Source organism: Schistocerca piceifrons, chromosome 2 (genome assembly GCF_021461385.2).
Source record: "Schistocerca piceifrons isolate TAMUIC-IGC-003096 chromosome 2, iqSchPice1.1, whole genome shotgun sequence".
NCBI classification, from domain to species: domain Eukaryota; kingdom Metazoa; phylum Arthropoda; class Insecta; order Orthoptera; family Acrididae; genus Schistocerca; species Schistocerca piceifrons.
This window is the reverse complement of record NC_060139.1, coordinates 20,827,204-20,842,930: the sequence shown is the minus strand read 5'-3', so window position 1 is coordinate 20,842,930 and position 15,727 is coordinate 20,827,204. Positions and strand designations below refer to the sequence as shown.

Below are 15,727 nucleotides of genomic sequence, written 5' to 3'. Positions count from 1 at the left end.
TTCATATATGCAGCAGCATCTGTAAGAGTAAAACATTACCAAATTTCACACAATTCGACAATAACAAATGCAGAGATTCATTGCATAAAGGAGCCATTGTTACATGATTCAATACTGATAGTTTGTACGTGCTAATAGAAAAAAATTTCATTGTTTTCTAGCACACCTACCACAACCATTCTGACGTTCCTACTGCTAGAGTGTGGTGATTCATCAGTGCTTACCCTATTGTTTATTTTTTTTTTCTTTATTTTCACATTGTGCTGCAATTTTCTTGGTGTTTCATCGTAGCAAGCAGACACACACAGTTTTCTTAAGGTTGATTCTTCTGGTGTTCCAAAATTGGTGTATTTTGTAGGAAAATTTCTGAATGTTGGACTTTTCAGTTTATGTAAAGGAATATCACACAAAAGAAAGGGTGTTGCATAAATCTACATAATATTCAGAACTTTTTGTAACTAGGATATGTGAAGAGGGAGGTGCTTCACCTAGAAAAACTTATCTGGAAGTCAGTCAGAAGTGGTCAGTCTGTTTTTACTACCAGCTAAATGTTGCATGACTTGAGATTGTTGTTCTGCATTTACTGATTTCACACATTTCTGGCAGAATAGAATTCTTCCATCACTTGTAAAGATATCACTAAATTCAGTAACATATTATTGCAAACGAGAGTGAACACATGGCTTGACTTTTGGCATTATATCACCAATCACTTTGCTGAAACAAGATGGGGAACAATGACTGAAGACCATTGTATACATTGCGTCAGCCGTCCGCATCATGTGTAAAGGATTCTCCTTTCGGATAGCGAGGCAGCACATGTAGTGCAGGTCACTCACTTTGCAATACGTTTACGAATGAAGTTAATTTAAATTGCATTCTCATAATATGCCAATGCATGAGATTTTTTTGTTAAATTTAAGAACTGTAACAGAGAAAAGTGTCAAGTTATATGTTTTTAGCAAAATTATTTAAAATATTCATTTTCATAAAATAATACATAAATGATTGAAGCATATTGTTTTGGGAATTTCTGTTGTAGTGACAATTTTTTATTATAATAATAGTAATAACTACCGAACCAACAACTTTAGTCATACAGTAGAAATTTCTTTTTCCTCAAAGTGATCTGGGTAATTGATGTTGCATATAGTTAGAGTTCTGTTATTTCGAGATCTGCTGTGTATTATGAGCTAAATTATCTAAACAACTGTGCATAAGGATTATGTGTGTCAAGCATTGCTTGCAGTGTAATCAGTATTTCTCTGAAACAGTTCCTATTGGCTTTATTCTCGGTACAGTGTTTTAAAGCAGTGCCAAAGTCAGTAATGAAGAGGCTCTTAAGTTCACCTTTACTTTGTGACAATACATGGTAGCTGAATTGTTACCAAAACCCTGCAAACAACTTTGTAGGGCAGTGTACACACATTTGGTCCATATTACCAACGCTGTGTATTTGCACTTTATTTTCTTTAGGTAAAAAATGGGCAGAACAATATATTTATGGAAGTTTACGTTGTCTTCTGGCACTGATATTTTGACAGAGATGAAGTAGATAAGATGGAGACACAAAGTCATTGTCTTTCACTAACTATTGTCGTTGAACATTGAACCAGTCTTGTCTGTGATTGAGCTGAGCTGCTCTGCAATGCTAAAGTCAGAGTTGTCTTTGTTCATCAGCTTGTCTGGAATTTCTTCTTCTTTGCTCTGTGACACATTCCAGTGGTGTGGAACATCCTGTGGTTAAAGGTCTCCTTCTTTGTCTGCATGTGTCATAGTGGAAACCTGAAATAGAGAAGAAAAAATTCAGCAGACATTTACAGCTTTCATTTTATGTAATTATTCATTTGTTAAGAAAAATTAATAACAAATAAATATTTCTAGCAGTAAATGTTAGTTTTACCATTACTGTTGATGCAGGTTAATATTGCAAATGCTGTAAGGTAATGAAGAAATAAATTATGAAAATAAATATATTTTTGGAGAAATGTAATTTCATGTTGCAGTCACTGTAAAGTAATGAGAAATTAGAAGTCAAATAAAACAAGTTATAGAAATAAACGGTACTTACCTGTGATGAGGAACAGTTGATGTAATTCAGTTTATTCACACATTAGACAACATTTGCTTAAGGAAAGTAAACAGCTCAAATTGCTACTGCACATAATAATAAATTTAGATTTTCAATTGATGGCACCTCCAAAATTCTTCACTTTGACGTTTGTAGCCAAAATCGTGATAGACTCTGCTTCCATAAGGAATCCAGACAATTACAGCAGCAGTGGTACACGTAAGTTTAACAGATTGTCAACAGAATGCACCTTCTACACTGTTTTTTATACAAATATTTTCAAAATGAAGTTTTTTTTAAACAAAAAGAATGATCGGAAATATTTGTGTATTTTTCATCATTAGTGGTGAACCAAATCATGAAAATGATGTCTCAGTCATTAATTTTGATTAAATAATACGGGAAATGTGACATACCAACAAAGGAAACACCATTTAGGAATTGTATATATGAAGATGGGAAGTACTTTCTGCCATGCACTTCACAGTGATTTGCATACCACAGCTGTAAATGTAGACTGCCTGGCATTTGGTGAATTATTTCCTTGTGCAGTTTATGTCTTTTCTAATAGTCTATGAATGCCAGAATTTTAAATCTAGATGAACTTTATTATTATTATTATTATTATTGTTACATATAAGAAATGATATAGCCAAGAAAAGAAGTAAGACTTACTTTATATATAAAAACAAAGATGAGGTGACTTACCGAACGAAAGCGCTGGCAGGTCGATAGACACACAAACAAACACAAACATACACACAAAATTCAAGCTTTCGCAACAAACTGTTGCCTCATCAGGAAAGAGGGAAGGAGAGGGGAAGACGAAAGGAAGTGGGTTTTAAGGGAGAGGGTAAGGAGTCATTCCAATCCCGGGAGCGGAAAGACTTACCTTAGGGGGAAAAAAGGACAGGTATACACTCGCACACACGCACATATCCATGATATCCATCCACACATACAGACACAAGCAGACATATTTAAAGACCAATATGTCTGCTTGTGTCTGTATGTGTGGATGGATATGTGCGTGTGTGCGAGTGTATACCTGTCCTTTTTTCCCCCTAAGGTAAGTCTTTCCGCTCCCGGGATTGGAATGACTCCTTACCCTCTCCCTTAAAACCCACTTCCTTTCGTCTTCCCCTCTCCTTCCCTCTTTCCTGATGAGGCAACAGTTTGTTGCGAAAGCTTGAATTTTGTGTGTATGTTTGTGTTTGTTTGTGTGTCTATCGACCTGCCAGCGCTTTCGTTCGGTAAGTCACCTCATCTTTGTTTTTATATATAATTTTTCCCACGTGGAATGTTTCCTTCTATTATAAGACTTACTTTAGATTGATAAAGTGTACATACTTCATTTAATCTCTGGTATGGGAATAGTATTCGTGGTATAGCAACAGTAACATGTTGTTGTGGTCTTCAGTCCTGAGACTGGTTTGATGCAGCTCTCCATGCTACTCTATCCTGTGCAAGCTTTTTCATCTCCCAGTACCTACTGCAACCTACATCCTTCTGAATCTGCTTAGTGTATTCATCTCTTGGTCTCCCCCTACGATTTTTACCCTCCACGCTGCCCTCCAATACTAAATTGGTGATCCATTGATGCCTCAGAACATGTCCTACCAACCGATCCCTTCTTCTGGTCAAGTTATGCCACAAACTTCTCTTCTCCCCAATCCTATTCAATACTTCCTCATTAGTTATGTGATCTACCCATCTAATCTTCAGCATTCTTCTGTAGCACCACATTTCGAAAGCTTCTATTCTCTTCTTGTCCAAACTATTTATCGTCCATATTTCACTTCCATACATGGCTACACTCCATACGGATACTTTCAGAAATGACTTCCTGACACTTAAATCAATACTGGATGTTAACAAATTTCTCTTCTTCAGAAACGCTTTCCTTGCCATTGCCAGCCTACATTTTATATCCTCTCTACTTCTACCATCATCAGTTATTTTGCTCCCCAAATAGCAAAACTCCTTTACTACTTTAAGTGCCTCATTTCCTAATCTAATTCCCTCAGCATCACCCGACTTAATTAGACTACATTCCATTATCCTTGTTTTGCTTTTGTTGATGTTCATCTTATATCCTCCTTTCAAGACACTGTCCATTCCATTCAACTGCTCTTCCAAGTCCTTTGCTGTCTCTGACAGAATTACAATGTCATCGGCGAACCTCAAAGTTTTTATTTCTTCTCCATGAATTTTAATACCTACTCCGAATTTTTCTTTTGTTTCCTTTACTGCTTGCTCAATATACAGATTGAACAACATCGGGGACAGGCTACAACCCTGTCTCACTCCCTTCCCAACCACTGCTTCCCTTTCATGCCCCTCGACTCTTATAATTGCCATCTGGTTTCTGTACAAATTGTAAATAGCCTTTCGCTCCCTGTATTTTACCCCTGCCACCTTTAGAATTTGAAAGAGAGTATTCCAGTCAACATTGTCAAAAGCTTTCTCTAAGTCTACAAATGCTAGAAACGTAGGTTTTCCTTTCCTTAATCTTTCTTCTAAGATAAGTCGTAAGGTCAGTATTGCCTCACGTGTTCCAGTGTTTCTACGGAATCCAAACTGATCTTCCCCGAGGTTGGCTTCTACTAGTTTTTCCATTCGTCTGTAAAGAATTCGTGTTAGTATTTTGCAGCTGTGACTTATTAAGCTGATAGTTCGGTAATTTTCACATCTGTCAACACCTGCTTTCTTCGGGACTGGAATTATTATATTCTTCTTGAAGTCTGAGGGTATTTCGCCTGTCTCATACATCTTGCTCACCAGATGGTAGAGTTTTGTCAGGACTGGCTCTCCCACAGCCGTCAGTAGTTCCAATGGAATATTGTCTACTCCGGGGGCCTTGTTTCGACTCAGGTCTTTCAGTGCTCTGTCAAACTCTTCACGCAGTATCATATCTCCCATTTCATCTTCATCTACATCCTCTTCCATTTCCATAATATTGTCCTCAAGTACATCGCCCTTGTATAGACCCTCTATATACTCCTTCCACCTTTCTGCTTTCCCTTCTTTGCTTAGAACTGGGTTTCCATCTGAGCTCTTGATATTCATACAAGTTGTTCTCTTATCTCCAAAGGTCTCTTTAATTTTCCTGTAGGCGGTATCTATCTTACCCCTAGTGAGATAGGCCTCTACATCCTTACATTTGTCCTCTAGCCATCCGTGCTTAGCCATTTTGCACTTCCTGTCGATCTCATTTTTGAGACGTTTGTATTCCTTTTTGCCTGTTTCACTTACTGCGTTTTTATATTTTCTCCTTTCATCAATTAAATTCAATATTTCTTCTGTTACCCAAGGATTTCTACTAGCCCTCGTCTTTTTACCTACTTGATCCTCTGCTGCCTTCACTACTTCATCCCTCAAAGCTACCCATTCTTCTTCTACTGTATTTATTTCCCCCATTCCTGTCAATTGCTCCCTTATGCTCTCCCTGAATCTCTGTACAACCTCTGGTTCTTTTAGTTTATCCAGGTCCCATGTCATTTTGAAATTAGTTTTTTTTAAGTTAGGAATTATCTCTGTGCAAATGAATTACATTGAGAGAAGAGAAGAAGCACAAATGTTGCAAACAACTCGACTCTCCTCATGACTGCCCAGAGCAGTGCAGGGGAAAGGAGGACAGGAGAGGGAGTGGGGGGTTTCACTCTGCAAGAATAAACAAAATTTGGAGAATTAATAATGTAAAAGGAAAGTTGAATGGCGTGAGCGACATGGAAATTCAGTGTGTGTGAAATACATGTGATTGATTGGGATCAGATGTGTACTGGAACACACATTCATTTGCAGAGTCCTGCCCTTTTGTTACTGTATGAATGCCCATACATGATGTAAAAGGATGGTAGCAGTTTAGTTCGTGCGATAGCAGTCCTTTCAACAGAAAGGTGCTTGGACCATACTACCAACTTGTGTATAGGTGTATTTATAATCCATTTACACATTTTCTACATAGAACTGAAACTTGGCTGTAAGTTAGGGTTTGATTTCCTTCTGCATATGTGAGACTTTGTTAAGTTCAGTTAAAAATAACACTTTTTATTTCCCAACATTAACAGAACAGAAAATCAAAAAGTAGTGATATTTTAATGACAATATTACGTGTGTTTAAGGAAGAAACCCAAATACAAATTCAAATAAAAACATTAGGCTTTTTTTCTGTAAGCACACTAGTTAGCAGAGAGGAGGATTGCTGATATACTTTCCAAACATGTTAGAAGTCTTTGTGTGCCAAATGAAGTACTGTTGATAAACGTTCATGAGTATACGAGTTGGTGACTCTTTATCTGATAGTGTAAACAATAATGGAAATTCCTGGATGGAGCAGTACGTAAAATTCAGAAAGACGACCACTCACCTATAGCAGATTGATGCATGGGGCACAGGTGCATAATAGAAAACAGCATTCGTACTAGCTTTCCAGCCCTGGCTACTTTTTATTTATTTATTTATTTATTTATTGTTCCTAAAAAGGAGCTAGTGCTTGAAAGCTAGTGTGGATGCTGTTCTCCGTTATGGGTTTATGTGCTCCACACGTTGACCCACTATGGGAAAGTGCTAGGACGTCTTTCCTTAATTTTACATATTAACTAATAATGTTGCACTCCCTTTGACACTCATAAGAGAGGTGCTGTATAATGGCATAGACACTGTGAGATGCTGAAAATTTTGTAAGCCGTCCTGATTCACGGTCTGTCTACCATTGCTCAACACACACTTAGATTGATCAGAGGTGGGTCCAAAGCTTTCGCATTTCGTGTCCCAGTAGGATTGAAGTCGGTTGACCTAGTGCACACTTTGACCATTCTGAGAATTTCAAGATCAATAGGGTGGTGCAATGTCTTCTTGCTAAAAGTGCACATTGCTATAGACAAACAAATGGAAGCATATGATTGGACACTTATTTTCCTGTATCAGTTGCTGATGAGAAGCAATGACAGCCAAATCAGAAGTCCCATTTCATTTTGTGTAACAATCCCACACTTTAGAATACTGTCAACACCCATCTGAAAGTCATCTGTTGGCTGAACGAATGCATGAACTCTTGTGGTTAATTTAAGTACTCATGCCCTACTAATAGCGCCTGTCAACATCTAAAGCAGCTTATTAATTCAGGCAATCCTTTTTCATACTTTGAATTTTCAGTAGTTCTGTTCTCACACTCATGGGTCCTGTGAGAAGGGATGAGAATAGACTGCTGTAGTTGCTTTTTTGTCCCTGTTTTGAGTAGATAAGTGACTTGCTGCACTATTGTGTGTTTATTCACAGTTGTTCAAATGGCTCTGAGCGCTATGGGACTTAACTTCTGAGGTCATCTGTCCCCTAGAACTTAGAACTACTTAAACCTAACTAACCTAAGGACATCACACACATCCATGCCCGAGGCAGGATTCGAACCTGCAACCATAGTGGTCGCGCGGTTCCAGACTGTAGTGCCTAGAACTGCTCGGTCACCCCGGCCGGCTATTCACAGTTGTAATCTGCCATAATCAACAGTGATTGCTGTCGTCAGCACGTGGTTGCCCATGGCACTTAGGTCTGGTGGTGTTGGTCTTTATAAATTTGAGTTTTTTGCTGTACACTTCTGACATGGTAGCACTTAAAAAACCGAGTGACTGCACTAACTCGGAGATCGAATGTCATACTCATGAGGCACATACATTCTCATACTCTCTCCCCCCCTCCCTCCCTCCCTCTCTCTCTCTCTCTCTACCCCCCCCCCCTCCCCGGTCCCCTCGTACCTCCCTCCCCCTCTCCCCCACTCTCTTGTAAAGCTGTCTCTAATTCAGTTCACACACACACACACACACACACACACACACACATATATATATATATATATATATATATATATATATATATAGAGAGAGAGAGAGAGAGAGAGAGAGAGAGAGAATTGTGAGGAGCGTGGACAAAATTTAGTGGGAACCTATAAGAGAGTTTCAGGTTTATTAACATTATTATGGTCTCATTACTCATTATTTTTGTAGCTGCATTACATATGTACCTATGCCCTTGCCCCTGATGCTATCATGTTAGGTACTGGAGTAGTCTCATAGGAATGATCAAATTATTATGTATTCCTAGGTACATTATCTCCAATTTTGTACTGTCCATGTAAACGTGTCATAACAACATGATGTGAACTGGGAAAAAATTATTTTATAAATATTATTGGTTTTGCAGAATTATGACATTGCAAAATAATGTTTATAATAGGTATCAACGCCAGTTCAAAGACGCTCGTACAGATTTCGAGGCAGCTCCATACTTTGAGGGTGACTACCAGTATGGGACAAGTGGCAGCAGGGGCCGTGGTGGTCGATTCGGACAGAGAAAGGACTTCAACAAAGATTATTTTGATCAGAACTACAGCAGGTATCTAGTTATTTCACTGCAGTTTTTTGTTTTGTTCAATTTGTCAGTCTCAGCCTGAAGAAGTATTTATTTGTAACAGTTGAAATAGATGAGAGACTGACAGCCTGCACTGGACTTGATATTATAGTGTTGTAAATTTGTATTTTTCCATTCTTTCAATTACATGTTTTGCTCTCTTTTTCCATATACTGTTCCAGAATATAATGTTCGTTAACATATAATGTATGGCCAACTCTTGAATGAGTTAAGGCATTTTTAACTAAAAGAGTAAATTTTTTCATAGTGTTACTGTGATAAATTATTAATTGTTTGATAAATATAAATGAGAAACACAATCTGCTTTTGTTTGTTTTATGGTAAACTGTACAGCAATGAGCTGCAGTGTTTTGTTTTTATATATTTGTGAAGACAGTGCTATGATTAGTTACACAAAACATTTTCTTGAAAGTGAGAAAGATGTTACATGTTCTACTAGTAACAGATTTGTAACATATCGTCCAGTTTTAGTGCTGCTGTGGATAGTTTAATATTTTCATTTAAATTATCATGGAAGCCCACAGTTTGGAACAGGTGCTTTTCTGTCTAATAAATAAAAACTGTCTTTTACATTCAGCTGTTTTCAAAAATTAAAAAAAAAAAAACTATACGTTCCATAGATCTTTCTATACAACATTGCTAATATTTCCGCAGTGAGATATGGACCTGATCAGTGAAATCAGCAGCTGTTGAAGTATTTGCCTTCACATACAAAAAGACAAATATGTTGTCTATGCCTGTATCTGTTATTACTCATTAATAGTTTGACAGGCATGCACACTGTAGAGATCAATGTAGCAACAAATAATATTTTTATTGTGTTTTAAAGTTTTAACTTCTTATAACACTTTCTTTGATGTGTACATTCACACAAAGAACTGAGGTTCTAAGAGAGCTGAAACTGAATTCATGGAAGTTCAGGACATACAGGTTATCGGTTATATTCTGTTTTGTATTTCACTATATGAATGTACTACACGTTTTGTAAGTACTATTAACCAATGTCTACTATCATCACATTACAGAAATAGTGCCTATTTATCAGCTAGAAGACAGTTTCTTCTTAAAAATTAGAGATGTATGTTTACGATTAATTTATCTATCTTCGCTTCTGCATTCTAAGACATAAATTTATTTGAACAAGCAATGATGTGAGACTGTCTTGTAAAAAGGTAGTATGTAGTATATTTTTGTGTGTGTTATATTTAGATTGATGTTGTCATAGAGGACACATTGAATTAATACCTGCAGTTGTTTTTATCAAGTGCAGGAAATGGTGATTTTGGACTGTTGTATTTTCATTTGCAAATGTTCTTTACTTTGACTTGTAAAAAGCATGTGAATTCATTACGATGCCTGTTGTCAGTAACGCTGTGTGGACTGAACTTGAATATCATTCATTGTCATTTCCGAGGTCATGTTAGTTGCTTGATAATAATTGTGTTCAAAGGGAGTTTTGAGGCAGATGCTACATTGTATTGGGTGTATTATTTGATACCTGATAAAAAATGCAGGACAGCATAAGGAAAAATGATAGCAATAGTATAGTACCATAGTAACTATATATGTAATGTATTTAAATGTGGAGCTGATGTGATATTTGCTATGTATTTATGTATTTTTGTTATTTATCATGTTGATTTAGACAGAACCAAATCCTAATCTAATATTGTATATTAGAGGATTCAAATACATGCACTGATGATTAATTTTCTTAAATCCAGGATTTAAAAGGGTCTGAGAAGCATATAGAAAATAAATCTGTGAATGGAGGAGTTCATTTCAAAATAAATTAATTTATGTTTTCAGTATTCAGTGGCTAGTTGAGCTTATGAAAAGAGGGAGCTCTGAAGTAAATAGTGGAAGTATGAGGTTACCATTGTGCTGGAAGAACTAGGAGTTATATTAGGCATGTCTGTTAAAGTCATTTTGGATTTTACCTTTAGGACCAATGTGCAGACTTAACCATCTAAGAGGTAATGGAGTAAGCGTGAGATTGTGATTTTTGTAAACTAAAATTTCTTTATTAATGGCCCACATTGCTGACAAATATAATATACAGAAGAATGGAAAATAAAATTAAGGATGATTAGGTGACGATGAGTTTGTCTTAAGTATAGATAAATGTACCAGAGAGGCAGTTCAGATGGTATACTTGATAATGAAAGCTAGTCTTACGAAAAGTCAACACACCTTTGGCTTGGAGCATGCGGTACCTATAAACCCACTTTTGAGTGGCTTTAAACCCACTTTTGAACCTTCCTCATTGCATGCAAATTTTGCATGATGGTGGAATTATCACGGTTCAGCACATTTGTTAGTTCTCATGGATCACTGTGGATAAATGCATTTGAACAGTCTTCATCAGACCCTGAAGATCTTCCTGAAAGTGGAGAGTCACTAATGCCAAAATGATGTGCCTTATAATGAGAAAACTGTTTTCTTACTGTACCCTGTCCAATGCTGATATCTGAATAAACAGTGCAAATGCTTCTGGCTGCCTCCATTGCTGTCACCCCTCTGTTGAACTCAAACAGAAAAATATGTCACAAATGTTGCAATTTCTCCAGTCGGCACTTTATTTTTTAGCATCCACAGCTCCACTCACTATCTCCAAATGACAAAATGTTAATGTGTAAACTTATATAGCCACAGTGAACTACAAATAAAGAATGTCACTCATAAATAAACCCATAGCAGTTGGAATAGCAACATGCAAACCAAAAACACTATGAACTTAGGCACCAACCTAATATATTTCTATAAGGAGATTTTTAATGAGTTAAACAGATCGCTTATTTCAGACACAATTCAAAGCCAGATAACACCATTTGCCTGATTACAGGGAGCATAGTTGATTAAGTTATTTTTGACAAATGATAGAGAAAATTAAAAATTTTAGTCTTGCCTATCATGCTTTGTTGAACATTGGAATACAGAGATATTTTCTGACATTGACTTTGTTTGTAAAAAAAAGCCACAGTTTAAAGCAATGCTCCTCAGCTAAAAATTGTTACTTAAAATATTTAAAAATTAGAAAATGGTGACAGAAGTTTGGTCTTAAGTGTAGATTGATAATTGTGTGTGGATTTTTACACACGTCATCGGGCTTATATGGAGAAGTATCTCAGAACTTAAGGAAGAGTCTTTAGTATATATTTGCTCCAGTTACAATGTAACAGACACAGGAGACTTTAATCACTTTAAAAAAGGTTTGGTGTCATTGCAGCTCAGTAACAGTTGGACAATACAAAATTAACAGGGAATCTGCTTGGTGTGTTACTTGCACCAGGTAGCTGAGAAACACATCAGTCACACAAATATATAGAATATGTTTGTGACTTGTTCTCTTTGATAGTACTAATTTTATGTATATTTTATTTCATTTGTTATAGCGTATAGGATCAATGCTAACACAGTGGAACCCCTATGTTACATTTTCATGTGGTCCAAACTTAAACTCAGATTTGAAGAAAATGGTAAAGCCCCCAAAAATATGAGCAAAAACACATGTAATTGGCATATACGATCAAAGATCACACTCTTTTCCAATACTTTGTATAAAATCTGTTTAAGTGAAGGAAATTAAATGTACAATACAATGTTTTTTAATTTCTTGTTATCTTTAAAAAAATCATAGATATGTAACAGCAAGTAAAAACTCAACAAAAAATTGAAATTGTATTTGGGTATCTATTTTCTATCGCACTATGACTACAAATTATACGTTCAAAACCCACATTTTTGAGAGATCATATTAAACCGAAAACGTCACAGCAGCTAAGTGGTTAAGCCATAAGCATGAATGTGGACATCTGCTTAGTGACATCTTCGTCACCATTGCTGTTATTGTTTGATGCTTTTCATATGAGCAGGACTTCATATGCTCACCTCCATTAAAATGTTATTTTAGGCTTAGTGAGAGAAACAGAATGTGAAAAATGAGTTTACTTCCCCAATTGATGTTACAAGTTTATTAGAAATCGGCTCAGTGAATTTTTGTAGACTGTGTAAAATGTAAATTTGAAAGAAATGTCAGGTGTTACAGTTTTGCTTTAGGCTCTCTATCACTGCTGCCAGTCTTTACAATCTACAGTGTGTGTTGTGTACAGTGCAAAGTGTATAGAATAGTGTATGCAGTTGTTGCAACTGTATCATGTCAGATTTGAACACGGAAGTGTTTAAACTGTGCTGTTGCAAAACCCTTGTTCCATTTACGTGTGACATCTCTGTCATAACACTTCATTTGCACATAAAGTATATCTTCAGCACATCACAAAGTGCTTTCACCCTTACTTGCACTCTGATCATTGAAGGGCCGCTTCCCCTTGCCACACATCCAGTAGGTGCACTCATTTTACATATGTTAGTGTGGTGTGGTGGCTGTGCTGGCTATTGGGTGACTTAACGAGCTGCCAGCCAGTAAGAGTTCACTAGTCGGAAGTGGACGACGTTCCCTTGATTATGGCCAAAAATATTCTTCGAGACTCATTGTTTGAATTTAAAAGGTTGATGATTAATATTGTTGCTGAATATAGTACATCAGAAATACATGCAGAAAGATGAGACTCGATGGTGATTAGGCCCGGAACATTTTGCGTCGCCTGTCTTATTTTTCCATTACCGCTGCAAGCTAGCAGTAGTTTTATCACAACTGTGCAGTGAAGCTAAATGTTGCAAGTTGTGTTGCTAACACTGATCATGGAATACATCACCATTTTCTCTCTCACGTCTCCGTCTCCACAACAGTCTGAAATATTCCATTAATTCTGCCACCCCAGTGGTGCAAACCTTCTGTTTTTTGTGCCACTTATCACTTGTTCAGTCACATCAGACTTCATAGAAAGAAGACAGGACAAAGTCATGTGACACATCGAGTAAGAACTTAGCATCGAGGTAAACCTTACTAGCAAGAAATGTAAAATTGGGGAATTTTTTGCGTTTGATCTTATGGGTTTTTCACAGGGGCTACAAATTTATGGTATAGAATTGCAAAAATGTAAAATCGGAGAACGTAAAATGGAGGCCCCACTATATAACTTTTGCCACCCTCACAAGGAATATTATAAATCGCCGGCACACGAAGGCCAAGATTGTCATTAATGGGTCATAAAATTTCTTTAATATTCCTGGATAGCTGAAAGACTGATCTGATTCCTTGCCTATGTAGGATTCTAACTGTCTTATTAGTTGTTGTGCAGCAAAGTGTGTTGTCCTTCTCACTTGGTTGAATGAAGTCATGTCTTGGTTTTCTCAGCAGCATTGACCCAATATCATGGACACAATACCTGTTCCTTCTTAACACATTCGTCTATTGGTTAATCTCGGAGCTGTGGGGGTCCTGACTGTGTGTTATGATTTCTGTTCAACCGACATAACTAACAAAGACAACTGCTCGCCCTTCTCTGCCTCCGCTGTTAATCTTGTGTGTGGATGTTTACCATTCATTTGGTTGATGAACTGTTGCAGCATGCCACTGTCATGTGGCCAGATCAAAAATGTATCAACGTATCTGAAGAAGCAGGATTGAAAAAAAGTTATGGCTGGTGACAGTGATGAACCCATGGCTTTTCTATCAGTCATTTTGTCACATAAGTGATCATCAAGGTGTGGCAAAATGTTCTAAAATTTCAGGAAGGAAACGAGTGGCCAATAATTCTACTGTCTTCTACGTGTACCTTCATAGAGAGGAAAACCATCTTGATTCTGGCCATGACTACACTTGGGCCTAGCCTCATCTACTTTATATTGCCAATAAACATTTGTGAGCTGTAAATATGATATCCACAGTGGATGACAGTGGGTGCCAAAAAAATTTAATCAAGTTTTTCACCAGCATTTATGTAGGAGAGCTTACAGAACTAACAATCAGTCTCAGTGGTATGCCATCTTTCTGTGTACTCGGCAGACCATGTTGCCTAGTGGCTCTTGGCCTTAAATTCCAAAAGAGTTCGTTAGAGAGGTAAGAGGTCTTAAGGAGCTCCTATGTCTTCGTGCTAAGCACCTATGTGAAATCTATTCTGGTAGTCCGGTATGTGCTGTCTTCTAATAACGCATCATTTCATTTTGATAATCTGTTGCATTGAGGATAAACATAGCATTGCCCATGTTGACAACGAAATCATCATTCTTCTCCAAAGATTTCAGTTCTTGTTTTCCCACTTTACTAATATTGGACTTAGGTGGCTTGGTCGTCACTAAAATCTGCCTAATAGCAAGCCTTACCTCATCCGCTGCTTCTTGAGGAAGATGCTGCTCTGGAGCAGAACAAGCAGTACACCATTGTTTAATTTTATTGAATCAAAGTGCTTAACCAAATACATGTCTCGTGATAATTCAGTACATCTTGCACACCTTTCTGTAAGGTGCTCCACATAGGAGAGTGAAGGTTAGTAAAATTTATACAGGTTTCAGAGTAACACATGTACATGAACTGGTGAACATTAATAGCTATAGTTGTTTCTCCTGGAAACAATTTAAGGATTAGGTTATACTGCCTATGTTCATTGTCTGAAACAGCCCTGACACAGTGTGCAAGTGTGTTTGCAATGGTGCTCTTTTAAAGAGGATGGAAGCCGTTATCAGTAGTGGGGGGGGGGGGGGGGGCGCTAGTTTCCTGTATGCAGAATTAAAGAGACACACCTGTCCACTTTTCATTCAGGAAGAGTAACATAGCATCATTTCTCCAGAAGAGGGAAGTAGAACTGACTTACTGATGAAAACAAGGTGACAGAGAGGGATTGCTTTGCTATAATTCCATATTTTAAAAAAATCAATGCATTGCTTATGTAAAGTGGGATCCATGGGTGCCTCTAGTTAGATGATGATAAATAAGTTTCAACATGTGTGAAGTAGGAAACAGTGAAAGTAAGTTGAAACAATTTACAAAAGTCACTGCAAAGAACGTTTTGGGCATTGGCCATATTGAAATGTCTTAATGGCAAAAGTTGGAGGGGGTTTAGAAAGACTGCCTGCTACAGTTTAACAGAAGCTGTTTTAGGTCTCAACCATATAATTACTGTAGTCACCTAAATACAACTCAGTTATGCTTTCACTGATTGAGTATTTATATGCACTACATTCAAAAACAAAACGTCCACAAGGGATTTAGGTAAAGCAACATCTGATGGACATAAGTGTAGGCTTTAGAGTTGGAGTACGGCCATACTGGTTATTGGAAGGTCCAAAGATGATTTTTAATTTGACAGAGTCATAAGTTGATAGGAAACC

At 37.2% G+C, this 15,727-nt stretch overlaps 1 protein-coding gene across 3 annotated transcripts in view; it reads left to right on the top strand.

The window, feature by feature from the left end:
* LOC124775813 (E3 ubiquitin-protein ligase RBBP6) overlaps positions 1 to 15,727 on the top strand; it is a 421,473-nt gene that overhangs the window by 320,142 nt on the left and 85,604 nt on the right. For all 3 annotated transcript variants that reach the window (XM_047250645.1, XM_047250646.1, XM_047250643.1), the window contains one exon: positions 8,303 to 8,461. In XM_047250645.1, the coding sequence (XP_047106601.1) occupies positions 8,303 to 8,461 (159 nt within the window). The remainder of the gene's footprint in view (positions 1 to 8,302; positions 8,462 to 15,727) is intronic.